Source organism: Oncorhynchus masou, chromosome 31 (assembly GCF_036934945.1).
Source record: "Oncorhynchus masou masou isolate Uvic2021 chromosome 31, UVic_Omas_1.1, whole genome shotgun sequence".
Classification (NCBI taxonomy): Eukaryota; Metazoa; Chordata; class Actinopteri; order Salmoniformes; family Salmonidae; genus Oncorhynchus; species Oncorhynchus masou.
The window spans coordinates 48,991,347-49,005,838 of record NC_088242.1 but is presented as its reverse complement, the minus strand read 5'-3'; the positions used below and the strand labels follow the sequence as shown (position 1 = coordinate 49,005,838).

General features: G+C 42.4%; 1 protein-coding gene across 5 annotated transcripts in view; it reads left to right on the top strand.

Moving 5' to 3' along the window:
- LOC135524048 (tyrosine-protein phosphatase non-receptor type 9-like) overlaps positions 1-14,492 on the top strand; it is a 55,406-nt gene that overhangs the window by 27,139 nt on the left and 13,775 nt on the right. For 2 of the 5 annotated variants that reach the window (XM_064951189.1, XM_064951193.1), the window contains exon 4: positions 5,495-5,619. In XM_064951189.1, coding sequence (XP_064807261.1) covers positions 5,495-5,619 — 125 coding nt within the window. Of the gene's footprint in view, positions 1-5,494; positions 7,994-14,492 lie in introns of those variants that run through there. The other 3 variants (XM_064951191.1, XM_064951190.1, XM_064951192.1) reach the window with 3 other exon arrangements.

Sequence of the window (14,492 nt, the reverse complement as noted above, 5' to 3'; positions counted from 1 at the left end):
ACTTTTCCTGTAGCTGAGCAAGAGAGACAAATGTATCATCAAAGAATAATTGGGCTAGTGAGGAGAGGCCTAGTGAGTGCCAGATGGCAAAAGCCCCATCATTCAAAGATGGAGGAAATAAAATGTTCTGATTGATTGGGCCTGATAGAGAAAAGCCTCGGATGCTAACACTATCCAAAACAAGAGGGGTAGAAAACAGTTTACCAGTTACTATGACGTATCGTCCCTTAGGATCAGCAATAACCTCAGAAGCTACAAAGGGAGTAGATTTATCAACCAAAATGGCAGCACCTCTTGATTTACTATGAAAGTTAGTGGAACACTTGACCAACCCAGTCCTTACGCATCCTAAAATGCTCACCAGTCCTCAAGTGAGTCTCTTGTAGAAATGCAAAATTTGCATTCAAACCCTTTAAGTGTGTCAGCACCCTCTTACGCTTCACAGTGTTGTTAACCCCTTTGATGTTCCACGAAATGTAGATCGTATTGTTTTGGCCACCCTGAGCACTCCCATTATACAACACTGTCATTAGAGCATAGAGTGGAAAAGTAATCAGTACCCAAAAACCCCAGATGAACTTGTCTCAGAATAATAATGTACAGTGCAAGATATTTGGAAAAAGCAGAGAAAAAACTAAAAAGACGGAACGACAACATTAGAACTGAACAATTCAACCACCTTTCCCCATCCCAGACAGTACCTCCCCAAACGAGGTACAAGCCTAAACAGAACATATTCTCTTCGCACAGTATGTCTGTGAGAATGCAGTGTTAAACCCAAACCCACAGTCCTGCTCTTTAAAGTTGTGTTTTATGTTAGTGGATCAAGCAGCAAAAAGACAGAAAAATAAAAGTGAATCCCTTGTGGAAACAAAATTACAAAAGCACCACTTGTAGATGTATATAATTATATTCCCAGTCTTATAACAGGCATTGAGAGAGAAAATAAATAAAATGTATAAAGGCTCTCAACCAAAAACCTAATTTGAAGTAAGCAAATCAAAAAATAATAATAATTGTCTAGTTTGACAATAAGACACCTTACAGCCAAGACCAAAAAAATACATGTGCGACGTTGAACGTTTTCTGGGCATATATTATGTTCAAAACCTTTCAAATTGAAGTGAAGACCCATAAAAACGTGTAGCCTCGGAACATTTACTGTTTACTGGGTCGGTACAAATGGATGCCGTAAACAAATAACCAAAAATATTTTCAGTCACTGAGACACTATGTAAACAAACTGAGTAGGTGAATATGAGAGCCTAGAAACAATGTAGTTCAGTAAAACCTTAATACAATGAAATTAAAATGACTGAATGCTTGTAAGGCAAGCACACTAGATGATCAAAACATTAGATCACATCAAATAAGCCCGAATGGGTTCGCTAACTCCCCAACTACACAAGAATAGTATGTTATAACTAAACATAATTGTACCACAGGTGGGCTACTTACTATCCACAGTTCGCAAGCAACAGTTGCTGATCTATGAGCAAGTTCAAGACTTCTTGATGTGACGTTGAATGTGAGCCATAGCCTCAGACTTAAATGTGTAGTCTTTACCATCATGAGATCGCCATAAACGGTCGCAGTCCATACTTCACACCTGGATGGTCCCGTAGTAGTTGTTTGGCCTGCCCAAAAGCTCCGCGCTGCCTGGAAACAGTGGGAGAGTAGTCCTGGTAGATAGAGAAGCTCTGTCTTTGAAAGCTCAGAGTGGTATTGCGGGCTTGTCGGAGAATCTCCATCTTCTCATGGAAAAAGTGCACGCAAAGAATTACGGGGCCTCTCACCATCCCGGGGCTTTGGGCGCAACGACCGGTGGGCACGATCAATCAGGGGCTTCTCATCCAAGGCAAGAACATCCTTCAGCAGCGCCAGAAATGAAATCCGTGGCGCGAGGCATTTCCGCTGCCTCTGGGACCGATACCAGTCTCAGGTCATTGCGGCAAGAGAATCCCTCTAAACTCACACAACTCTCCTGCATCTTTTTCAAATCCGCAGCCAGGCGTTTCACATCAGCCTCCAGAGAGGTAGACATTGGTAGCGGAGGTCTTCAGTGCTGCAATTGTTGTAGTGTGCAACTCTGTTGTTGTTTTGAGTGATGTGATTGCTGGCACTGTCTCGTTTCGCAGGATGGTTAGATCTGCTTTCAAAGTATCAGAAACCTCCTGTATTCGGGCCTCAATCGTAGCAACTATGTCCGTTTACATTTCACCTATCTCAGTGCGTATGTAGCCGATGTGAAATGGCTAGCTAGTTAGCGGTGGTGCGCGCTAGTGGCGTTTCAATCGATGATGTCACTTGCTCTGAGACCTTGAAGTAGTTGTTACCCTTGCTCTGCAAGGGCTGCGGCTTTTGTGGCGTGATGGGTAACGATGCTTCGTGAGTGACTGTCGTTGATGTGTGCAGAGGGTCCCTGGTTCGAGCCCAGGTTGGAGCGAGGAGAGGGACGGAAGCTATACTGTTACACGTAGTAGTTTGATGGCCTCGAATGTTCATTTCAGAGCCGCCAGGCTATGCCGCACCCCCCGGGTAAAGTGTGAGTCCCCGGGCCCTCAGACGCAGGAGAGGGCGGTGATGAGAGTGGGTCTTGTAGGCTGGGTTTCCTCAAAGTCATGTTTTTGGCCTTATGTTTTATAGACATGCTGACATTCGAAAGCAAGGTAGTCTTGGTTTTTAGGGAAAGGGATCACCAAACTAATATTTTAAAGTAAATACGGTCCTGCTGCAAAATTCAAAAACTTTAAGAAGACTGCGGGAGCAAACGGAAAACACGTCAGTCGTACATGGCGTCCCTCCAACCCCGTTATTTTGATTCAATGGAGGAACGTAGTCGGAGAAATGCTGATGAATGTCTTGCTCGAGCTGTGCATGCGACTGGTTCACCTCTGATGCTAACAGGCAATGTGTATTGAAGTAGATTTCTGAATGTTCTTCACCCAGCATACACCCCTCCAACCAGACATGCTTTATCTACTCATTTGCTGCATGCAGAGTTCAACAGAGTTCAAGTGAAGGTCAAGCAAATCATAGAGAAAGCAGACTGTATTGCAATCATCTCTGATGGGTGGTCGAATGTTCGTGGGCAAGTAATAATTGACTACATAATCTCCACCCCACAACCAGTATTCTACAAGAGCACAGACACAAGGGACAACAGACACTGGTCTCTACATTGCAGATGAGCTGAAGGCAGTCATCAATGACCTTGGACCACAGAAGGTATTTGCACTGGTGACAGACAATGCTGTGAACACGAAGGCTTCTTGGTCTAAAGTGGAGGTGTCCTACCCTCACATTACACCCATTGGCTGTGCTGCTCATGCATTGAATGTGCTCCTCAAGGACATCATGGCTCTGAAAACAATGGATATACTCTACAAGAGAGCCAAGGAAATCGTTAAGTACGTGAAGGGTCATCAAGTTACTGCAGCAATCTACCTCACCAAGCAAAGTGAGAAGAATAAGAGCCCACGTTGAAGCTGCCCAGCAACATTGCCCCCCAATGTTGTCATCATGTTTGACAGTTTCCTGGAGGGGAAGGAGTCTCTCCAAGAAATGGCCATATCACAGTCTGCCGATATGGACAGCCCCATCAAGAGGATCCTCCTGGATGATGTAAGGGCTTTGGGATGGAGGTGCAATATGGCAGTCATGCCAACATATCTCATCAACCACCTGGTGGAAGGGACTTTGTGGCTCTGAGGCTCTTTCCCCTGTTGCCTCCATCATCCTCCAAATCCCACCAACATCAGCCACCTCAGAGCGCAACTGGTCCTTGTTTGGGAACACATGCACCAAAGCATGTAACAGGCTGACCAATACAAGGTTTGAAAAATTGGTGGGCATCCAGGCAAACTTTTGGCTTTTTGAGCCTGGCAACGAGCCATCCTCAACAAGGTTGGAAAGTAACAGTGAAGATGGGGCCTCAGTCTGATGTTCAGGAGGTGGACATTGAAGAGGTCCAGGGAGAAGACATGGAAGCCTGAGAGGAAGAAAGTCTAGAAACTAAAGCTTTGGTTATCATTTTACAGATGTATGTTAAAAACGTTTTTGGGATATGTGATGGATCATTCATGTATTCCCTTTTGTTGTTCAGTGAAATCATCCCATGTGAAGAGTCAATTCATTTAATTAAAGTTTCATTTGTAACTCAATTGTTTTTTAAATTTATATTGGAAGGATTTAATAATTTTCAAATATCTCTACTTATGATAAGTAAAATATAAATATACATTGGATATAAAATATATAAATTAAATTAAAATTGTAGTAATATTAATTCCCATATATTTCTGTTATTTCACACAAAGTTTCCACCTTGAATATTCCCCAAAATGTGCTAATGTTAATTGTGGGAAAATGTATTGTATGCTCTTCAGTGTTGCAGTTCAGACTATAAACTATTCTATGCTAATAGGTCACACAGTAACTCACAGTGAAAGAATGGCCTAATCCAGTGACCGGTGACCTGTTTTAATTGAATTGAATGGTGCCCTGTTTTTCACAATTGTTTGGCTTTAGTTAGATGTTCCATTCATACTGACAGTTTGTTTCATAGAAGTCACTCCTTCAGAGATGTGAGGTGGCGCCCATTTGAAATCTACTGTTTTTGAACCCAGGTGCCTCCCTGTGGCCAAAGCTCTCATTGCTTCTCATGGTCTTGTCCACTTTGCCATCCTGTGGTCAAACTGAACACCAGAACCCATTTTAGACATTTTGGTATGCAGGCTGCCATGACTTTACATGTATTTGATGATTGCATGTTGGATTCATTGTGCAACTAGTCTAGAGTCTAGACTAGAGTTTTGCCTCAAACCTGTCTGTATGCACCTATACTGTAAACTAGTGATGAGGGAAAAATCTATAGTTACAATTCGGGATATTATTTTTGATGATACATTATATCATTTTGACAATATCGCAATATTCTTTTTTGCTCTAGTTGGCTGTACCTGTGACAAAATGCCAGTATTTTTCATTCATAGCTTGTTCTCCATCTTTTTTTTGTTTTCAGCACTTTTATTTCCATGACTGATCAAAACTTGTATTCTCATTTACTCTCTATTGTCCCTCTGCAGAAGACATATGGTGAGCAATACGTTTGGAACATCGTAAAGCAATATAATCACAGTATGAATTGCATTACATATTGAATTAGTGAGAATCGCAATACGTATCTTATCGGCACTTAAGTATCGTGATAATATTGTATCGTGAGGTCACTGGCAATTCCCAGCCTTACTGAAAACTGTATACACCACTAGTATTATGCCAATGGAGAAAAATAGAAATGTATACCGAAATGTGATAAACCTGCGGTGACTTTTGTGATGCGTTACTGCTTATTTGCTTTTTTTTCACCCACAGGTACTATATAGAATCCTATTTGAATCAGGATGTTGGACTTCAGTGCCCCACAGTGCAGCTAAGAAGCACACCCTAATCTCTCCTCACTCTGACCTCTGTCTCTGTTCTGTTCAACCAGAGTGTGCGAGACCCATCAGGCGCCTCCATAGCCTTGTACACAGCCAAGCTCCACCACCCCAACAAGACAGGCAACCATGTTGTCCTGCAGGCTCTCTTCTACCTCCTGGACCGGGCTGTGGAGAGGTGAGAACAACGAGATACATATTTTAGTATTAGCCTATTATGTGTTCTGTTCAATTATGTAGATGAGACTCAGTCTCGGTCCCAATTCTCTTAGATTACCTAAATGAGCAATTGTCTTAATTGATCAAGACCATTGGGTAAAGGCAGGCTTAGTTTTACAGCACAGCAGACAAATTGAGACAGGATGTTGGCGTTGTACGGTGACAGTTTGTTGTGAAAGTGTGTAATTACTATGACCTGATGAACGATTTTTAGAATCCCTTTTACTCCATTATTGATGAGCAGCTATTATCACCTATGTCATTAATTATAATTATTTACGTATAGCATTATAATTAAGCAATAAGGTGTGGTATATGGCCAATATACCACGGCTAAGGGCTGTTCTTATGCATGACGCAACACCGAGTGCCTGGGTACAGCCTTTAGCCGTGGTATATTGGCCATATATCACAAACACCCGAGGTCCCTTATTGTTATTGTAAATTGGTTACCAAAGTAATTAGAGCAGTATAAATACATATTTTGTCATATCCGTAGTATATGCGGTCTGATATACCATGGATGTTAGCCCATCAGCATTCAGGGCATGGACCACCCAGTTTATAAATATGCTTATAATGCATTATGAAGAGGGCATTCATAGAGTTGTATTCTAAAAAATAAAATAAAAATGTATTTCTTTAAAACAACAATACAGTACAAATGGCCACTCCCATTAGCGGGCGCTCTGGTCAGTGGGTGCGCTCACCCCCACCGAGATGCCGTCAAGGCACTGCCCCCAGCCCAAAGGGATTTTCCAAGGGCGGGAAAAACCAAGGCTGGCCACTTGGAAGCGAGCACACCCGTAACTACCAAGACCAGAACACACACCGCTCAAAGCATCAAAACAAACAATAATCCCATCCCCGCCCTCACCACTGATTGGAGAACCTTAAACTTTTATATTGTACATACATTTGTAGACAGAATTATTCCAACACTTGTCAATTCCACTCTTCAAACAGCCACAGATCAACCCATCTTTCCCAATAAATCATAATTCTACCATTTCCTCTCACAATACATCCCTCCATTCTCCTATGGTGTCTCACTAGGGACTTGAACCTTCCCATCTGCAACATTTCTGCCAAAATTGCCCCAAAAATAATATTTTTACCCAAGAGCACAATGATATTTCCCATTAACTTACTGTTGTCCTTCACATCCCCCAGCAATACAGTTTGCAGGTTCAACTTCACCCTGATATTATGGCATAACAACCATTCCTGGACCAGACTCTAAGAACAAGCACCTGATGGACAGCACCAAAAGAGATGCTCTATTGATTCTGTTTCATCATGGCAGTCTGCAGCACTCTGACTGTTGAATACCCCATACACTGAGCATTCTTTTTGAAGCAAGAATTGTATATAATAGCTTAAATTTAAAAGAACAAATTGATGGATCAATTATCATTTTATATATCAGTTCATAAACCCAATGCCATGGTATTGGGACATCAAAAATCTGTTCCCAACTACAGCATCTTGAATTTTATGCGGCATAGTTGTCAACCCTCTTGACCGTAAGTGAAACTGGTACATTTTATGATTTATATGACTCATTTTAAGCCATTTATGACTTTTATTTGGTGGCAGACAAACTAATTAATTGCCTTCTCTTTTAAGTAATTTCCTTTTCCATTTTTGTGGCAGAGCTGCGATGAGTTGTTTATAATTTTCTATTGAGAATACCTAGAGCTGGCCGCCCGGGCCAAACCGAGCAATCAGGGGAGAAGGGCCTTGTTCAGGGAGGTGACCAAGAACCCGATGGTCACTGACAGAGCTCCAGAGTTCCTCTATGGAGATGGGAGGACCTTCCAGAAGGACAACCATGTCTGCAGCACTACACCAATCAGGCATTTTATGGTAGAGTGGCCAGACGGAAGCCACTCTTCAGTAAAAGGCACATGACAGCCCGCTTGGAGTTTAAAAGACTTTGAGGACTCTCAGACCATGAGAAACAAGATTCTCTTGTATGATGAAACCATGATTGAACTCTTTGGCCTGAATGTTAAGCATCACGTCTGTAGGAAAACAGGCAAAATCCCTACGGTGAAGCATGATAGTGGCTGCATCATGCTGTGGGGATGTTTTTCAGCAGCAGGGACTGGGAGACTAGTCTTGTACCCGATCGAACATCTCTGGAGAGACCTGAAAATAGCTTTGCAGCGACGCTCCTCATCCAACCTGACAGAGCTTGAGAGGATCTGCAGGAGAAGAATGGGAGACACCTCCCAAATACAGGTGTGCCAAGCTTGTAGCGTCATACCCAAGAAGGCCTGGGCCTGTAACCGCTGCCAAAGGTGCTTCAACAAAGTACTGAGTAAAGGGTCTGAATACTTATGTAAATTTAAGATGTGTATTTTTATTTTGAATATATTTGCAAAACATTTCTGGTTTTGTTTTGTCATTATGGGGTATTGTGTGTAGATTGATGAGAAAAACAAACAATTTAATTAACTTCAGAATAATGCTGTAATGTAAAAAATGTGTAAAAAGTCAAGGGGTCTGAGTACTTTCTGAATGCACTGTACAGTGCCTTGCGAAAGTATTCGGCCCCCTTGAACTTTGCGACCTTTTGCCACATTTCAGGCTTCAAACATAAAGATATAGAGCTGTATTTTTTTGGGAAGAATCAACAACAAGTGGGACACAATCATGAAGTGGAACGACATTTATTGGATATTTCAAACTTTTTTAACAAATCAAAAACTGAAAAATTGGGCGTGCAAAATTATTCAGCCGCCTTAAGTTAATACTTTGTAGCGCCACCTTTTGCTGCGATTACAGCGGTAAGTCGCTTGGGGTATGTCTCTATCAGTTTTGCACATCGAGAGACTGAAATTTTTTCCCATTCTTCCTGGCAAAACAGCTGGAGCTCAGTGAGGTTGGATGGAGAGCATTTGTGAACAGCAGTTTTCAGTTCTTTCCACAGATTCTCGATTGGATTCAGGTCTGGACTTTGACTTGGCCATTCTAACACCTGGATATGTTTATTTTTGAACCATTCCATTGTAGATTTTGCTTTATGTTTTGGATCATTGTCTTGTTGGAAGACAAATCTCCGTCCCAGTCTCAGGTTTTTTGCAGACTCCATCAGGTTTTCTTCCAGAATGGTCCTGTATTTGGCTCCATCCATCTTCCCATCAATTTTAACCATCTTCCCTGTCCCTGCTGAAGAAAAGCAGGCCCAAACCATGATGCTGCCACCACCATGTTTGACAGTGGGTATAGTGTGTTCAGGGTGATGAGCTGTGTTGCTTTTACGCCAAACATAACGTTTCGCATTGTTGCCAAAAAGTTCAATTTTGGTTTCATCTGACCAGAGCACCTTCTTCCACATGTTTGGTGTGTCTCCCAGGTGGCTTGTGGCAAACTTTAAACAACACTTTTTATGGATATCTTTAAGAAATGGCTTTCTTCTTGCCACTCTTCCATAAAGGCCAGATTTGTGCAATATACGACTGATTGTCGTGGAGTGGTCTTTGCAGTGGTCTGATACTCCTTCCATTTCAATATTATCGCTTGCACAGTGCTCCTTGGGATGTTTAAAGCTTGGGAAATCCTTTTGTATCCAAATCCGGCTTTAAACTTCTTCACAACAGTATCTCGGACCTGCCTGGTGTGTTCCTTGTTCTTCATGATGCTCTCTGCGCTTTTAACGGACCTCTGAGACTATCACAGTGCAGGTGCATTTATACGGAGACTTGATTACACACAGGTAGATTGTATTTATCATCATTAGTCATTTAGGTCAACATTGGATCATTCAGAGATCCTCACTGAACTTCTGGAGAGAGTTTGCTGCACTGAAAGTAAAGGGGCTGAATAATTTTGCATGCCCAATTTTTCAGTTTTTGATTTGTTAAAAAAGTTTGAAATATCCAATAAATGTCGTTCCACTTCATGATTGTGTCCCACTTGTTGTTGATTCTTCACAAAAAATACAGTTTTATATCTTTATGTTTGAAGCCTGAAATGTGGCAAAAGGTCGCAAAGTTCAAGGGGGCCGAATACTTTCGCAAGGCACTGTACATCTCCATACACCTGGATTAAATAGGGAGTATGTTTACAATGCCATTCATAAACATGATACATTTCAAATACACTCTCCAAGAAAATGGGTTTATCCTCTAGCAGTAAATTGGAGTTTAGCCACATTGCTCTAATATATATTGTCTCTTCTGGAGGATAACATTGGAATTGTAGCCAACTCTGTATAGCTTCATTTAAAAAAATGTCATTGTAAATCCATCAAAAATGTATTTTTTTTTATCTGTATAACAGCAAAGAGCACCCTTTTTAAACATTGGATGTGCCTCTCTTAGTAGTCTACTAGAAAACCCGTTTGGATTTACAGTACCAGTCAAAAGTTTGGACAGCTACTCATTCCAGGGTTTTTCTTTATTGTTACCATTTTCTACCTTGTTGTATAATGGTGAAGACATCAAAACTATGAAATAACACATGGAATCATGTAGTAACCAAAAAAGTGTTTTAACAAATCTAAATATATGTTATGTTTGAGATTCTTCAAAAGTAGCCAACCCTTTGCCTTGATGACAGCTGTGCATACTCTTGGCATTCTCTTAACCAGCTTCTTGAGGAATGCTTTTCCAACAGTCTTGAAGGAGTTCCCACATATGCTGAGCACTTGTTGTTGCTTTTCCATCACTCTGTGATCCAACTCATCCCAAAGCATCTCAATTGGGTTGAGGTTGGGTAATTGTGGAGAACAGGTTATCTAATTCAGCACTCCATCACTCTCCTTCTTGGTCAAATAGCTATTACACATCCTGGAGTTGTGTTTTGGGTTTCAGACAGATTCCCACCGGTCTAATGTCCATTGCTTGTGTTTCTTGGCCCAAGCAAGTCTCTTCTTTTTATTGGTGTCCTTTAGTAGTGGAAATATGACTATGAAAGCCTGATTCACGCAGTCTCCTCTGAACAGTTGATGTTGAGATGTGTCTGTTACTTGAACTCAATTTATTTGGGCTGCAATTTCTGAGGTGCAGTTAACTCTAATGAACTTATCCTCTGCAACAGACATAACTCTGGGTCTTCCTTTCCTGAAGCAGTCCTCATTAGAGCCAGTTTCATCATAGCGTTTGATGGTTTATGTGACTGAGGATTGACTGACCATATTTTAAAGTAATGATGGACTGTCGTTTCTCTTTGCTTATTTGAACTGTTCTTGCCATAATATGGACTTGGTCTTTTACCAAATAGTGCTATCCTCTATACCACCCCTACCCTGTCACAACACAACTGATTGACTCAAACGCATTAAAGAGGAAAGAAATTCCACAAATTAACTTTTAACAAGGCACACCTGTTAATTGAAATGCATTCCAGGTGACTACCTAATGAATCTGGTTGAGAGAATTCCTGTCTCCAACCTTTTTAACCCGTCTCTCCTTTCTGGAGAGGTTCCCATTGCTTGGAAGGCAGCCACAGTTCGTCCTTTATTTAAAGGGGGAGATCAAGCTCATCCTCTCTGTTGTAGGCCTAGTTCTATTTTGTGCCGTTTATCAAAAGTGTTGGAAAAACTTGTCAATAATCAACTGACAGGCTTTCTTTATGTCTAGTATTCTCTCGGTGTGCAATCTGGTTTCCGCTCAGGTTATGGATGTGTCACTGCAACCTTAAAGATCCTCAATGATGACACCATTGCCCTTGATTCTAAGCAATATTGTGCTGCTATTTTTATTGACTTGGCCAAAGCTTTTGATACGATAGATCAATCCATTCTTGTGGACCAACAAAGGAGTATTGGTGTCTCTGAGGGGACTTTGGCCTGGTTTGCTAACTAAGAGTGTAGTGTATAAAGTCTGCCTGTCACCAAGGGAGTACCCAAAGGCTCGATCCTAGGCCCCATGCTCTTCTCAATTTACATCAACAACATAGCTCAGGCAGTAGGAAGCTCTCTCATCCATTTTTATATGCAGATGATAGTCGTATACTCAGCTGTCCCCTCCCCAGATTTTGTGTTAAATGCTTTACAACAAAGCTTTCTTAGTGTCCAACAAGCGTTCTCTACCCTTAACCTTGTTCTGAACACCTCCAAAACAATGGTTGTGGTTTGTTAAGAAGAATGCTCTTCCCACAGGTGTTACTACCTCTGAGGTTTTAGAGCTTGAGGTAGTCACTTCATACAAGTCCTTGGGAGTATGGCTAGACGGTGCACTGTCCTTCTCTCAGCACATATCAAAGCTGCAGGCTGAAGTTAAATCTAGACTTGGTTTCCTCTATTGTAATCGCTCCTCTTTCAGCCCACCTGCCAAACTAACCCTGATTCAAATGACCATCATACCCATAATAGATTACGGAGACATAATTTATAGATTGGCAGGTAAGGTTGCTCTCGGCAGCTGCTCGATACCATTCGGCCATCAGACTTGCCACCAATGTTCCTTATAGGACACATCATTGCACTCCTAAACTCCTCTGTAAACTGGTCATCACCTGTCGCCCACAGCCTCTTAGGCTTTGGGCTACACTAGTTCATTTAGCAGACAAGATTTGCTTATAATTCTGTGGCATTATTTTATATTATTTATAGCAATAAGAATACAATTGAACAAAATATAAATATTGTCTCAACGATTTGAGGGAGCTATTCTGTATTGAGCGGTTGAAATTTTTTATTTTATTTATTTATTTATTTATTTCACCTTTATTTAACCAGGTAGGCTAGTTGAGAACAAGTTCTCATTTGCAACTGCGACCTGGCCAAGATAAAGCATAGCAGTGTGAACAGACAACACAGAGTTACACATGGAGTAAACAATAAACAAGTCAATAACACAGTAGAAAAAAAAGAGTCTATATACATTGTGTGCAAAAGGCATGTGGAGGTACAATTTTAATTACAATTTTTCAGATTAACACTGGAGTGATAAATGATCAGATGGTCATGTACAGGTAGAGATATTGGTGTGCAAAAGAGCAGAAAAGTAAATAAATAAAAACAGTATGGGGATGAGGTAGGTAAAATTGGGTGGGCTAATGACCGATAAGACTATGTACAGCTGCAGCGATCGGTTAGCTGCTCAGATAGCAGATGTTTGAAGTTGGTGAGGGAGATAAGTCTCCAACTTCAGCGATTTTTGCAATTCGTTCCAGTCACAGGCAGCAGAGAACTGGAATGAAAGGCGGCCAAATGAGGTGTTGGCTTTAGGGATGATTAGTGAGATACACCTGCTGGAGCGCGTGCTACGGGTGGGTGTTGCCATCGTGACCAGTGAACTGAGATAAGGCGGAGCTTTACCTAGCATGGACTTGTAGATGACCTGGAACCAGTGGGTATGGCGACAAATATGTAGCGAGGGCCAGCCGACTAGAGCATACAAGTCGCAGTGGTGGGTGGTATAAGGTGCTTTAGTGACAAAACGGATGGCACTGTGATAAACTGCATCCAGTTTGCTGAGTAGAGTGTTGGAAGCTATTTTGTAGATGACGTCGCCGAAGTCGAGGATCGGTAGGATAGTCAGTTTTACTAGGGTAAGTTTGGCGGCGTGAGTGAAGGAGGCTTTGTTGCGGAATAGAAAGCCGACTCTCGATTTGATTTTCGATTGGAGATGTTTGATATGAGTCTGGAAGGAGAGTTTACAGTCTAGCCAGACACCTAGGTACTTATAGATGTCCACATATTCAAGGTCGGAAGCATCCAGGCTGGTGATACTAGTCAGGCGTGCGGGTGCAGGCAGCGAACGGTTGAAAAGCATGCATTTGGTTTTACTAGCGTTTTAAGAGCAGTTGGAGGACACGGAAGGAGTGTTGTATGGCATTGAAGCTTGTTTGGAGGTTAGATAGCACAGTGTCCAAGGACGGGCCGGAAGTATATAGAATGGTGTCGTCTGCGTAGAGGTGGATCTGGGAATCGCCTGCAGCAAGAGCAACATCATTGATATATACAGAGAAAAGAGTCGGCCCGAGAATTGAACCCTGTGGCACCCCCATAGAGACTGCCAGAGGACCGGACAGCATGCCCTCCGATTTGACAAACTGTACTCTGTCTGCAAAGTAGTTGGTGAACCAGGCAAGGCAGTCATCAGAAAAACCAAGGCTACTGAGTCTGCCGATAAGAATATGGTGATTGACAGAGTCGAAAGCCTTGGCAAGGTCGATGAAGACGGCTGCACAGTACTGTCTTTTATCGATGGCCGTTATGATATCGTTTAGTACCTTGAGCGTGGCTGAGGTGCACCCGTGACCGGCTCGGAAACCAGATTGCACAGTGGAGAAGGTACGGTGTGATTCGAGATGGTCAGTGGCCTGTTTGTTGACTTGGCTTTCGAAGACCTTAGATAGGCAGGGCAGGATGGATATAGGTCTGTAACAGTTTGGGTCCAGGGTGTCTCCCCCTTTAAGAGGGGGATGACTGCGGCAGCTTTCCAATCCTTGGGGATCTCAGACGATATGAAAGAGAGGTTGAACAGGCTGGTAATAGGGGTTGCGACAATGGCGGCGGATAGTTTCAGAAATGGAGGGTCCAGATTGTCAAGCCCAGCTGATTTGTACGGGTCCATGTTTTGCAGATCTTTCAGAACATCTGCTATCTGGATTTGGGTAAAGGAGAACCTGGAGAGGCTTGGGCGAGTAGCTGCGGGGGGGCGGAGCTGTTGGCCGAGGTTGGAGTAGCCAGGTGGAAGGCATGGCCAGCCGTTGAGAAATGCTTGTTGAAGTTTTCGATAATCATGGATTTATCGGTGGTGACCGTGTTACCTAGCCTCAGTGCAGTGGGCAGCTGGGAGGAGGTGCTCTTGTTCTCCATGGACTTCAGTGTCCCAGAACTTTTTGGAGTTGGAGCTACAGGATGCAAATTTC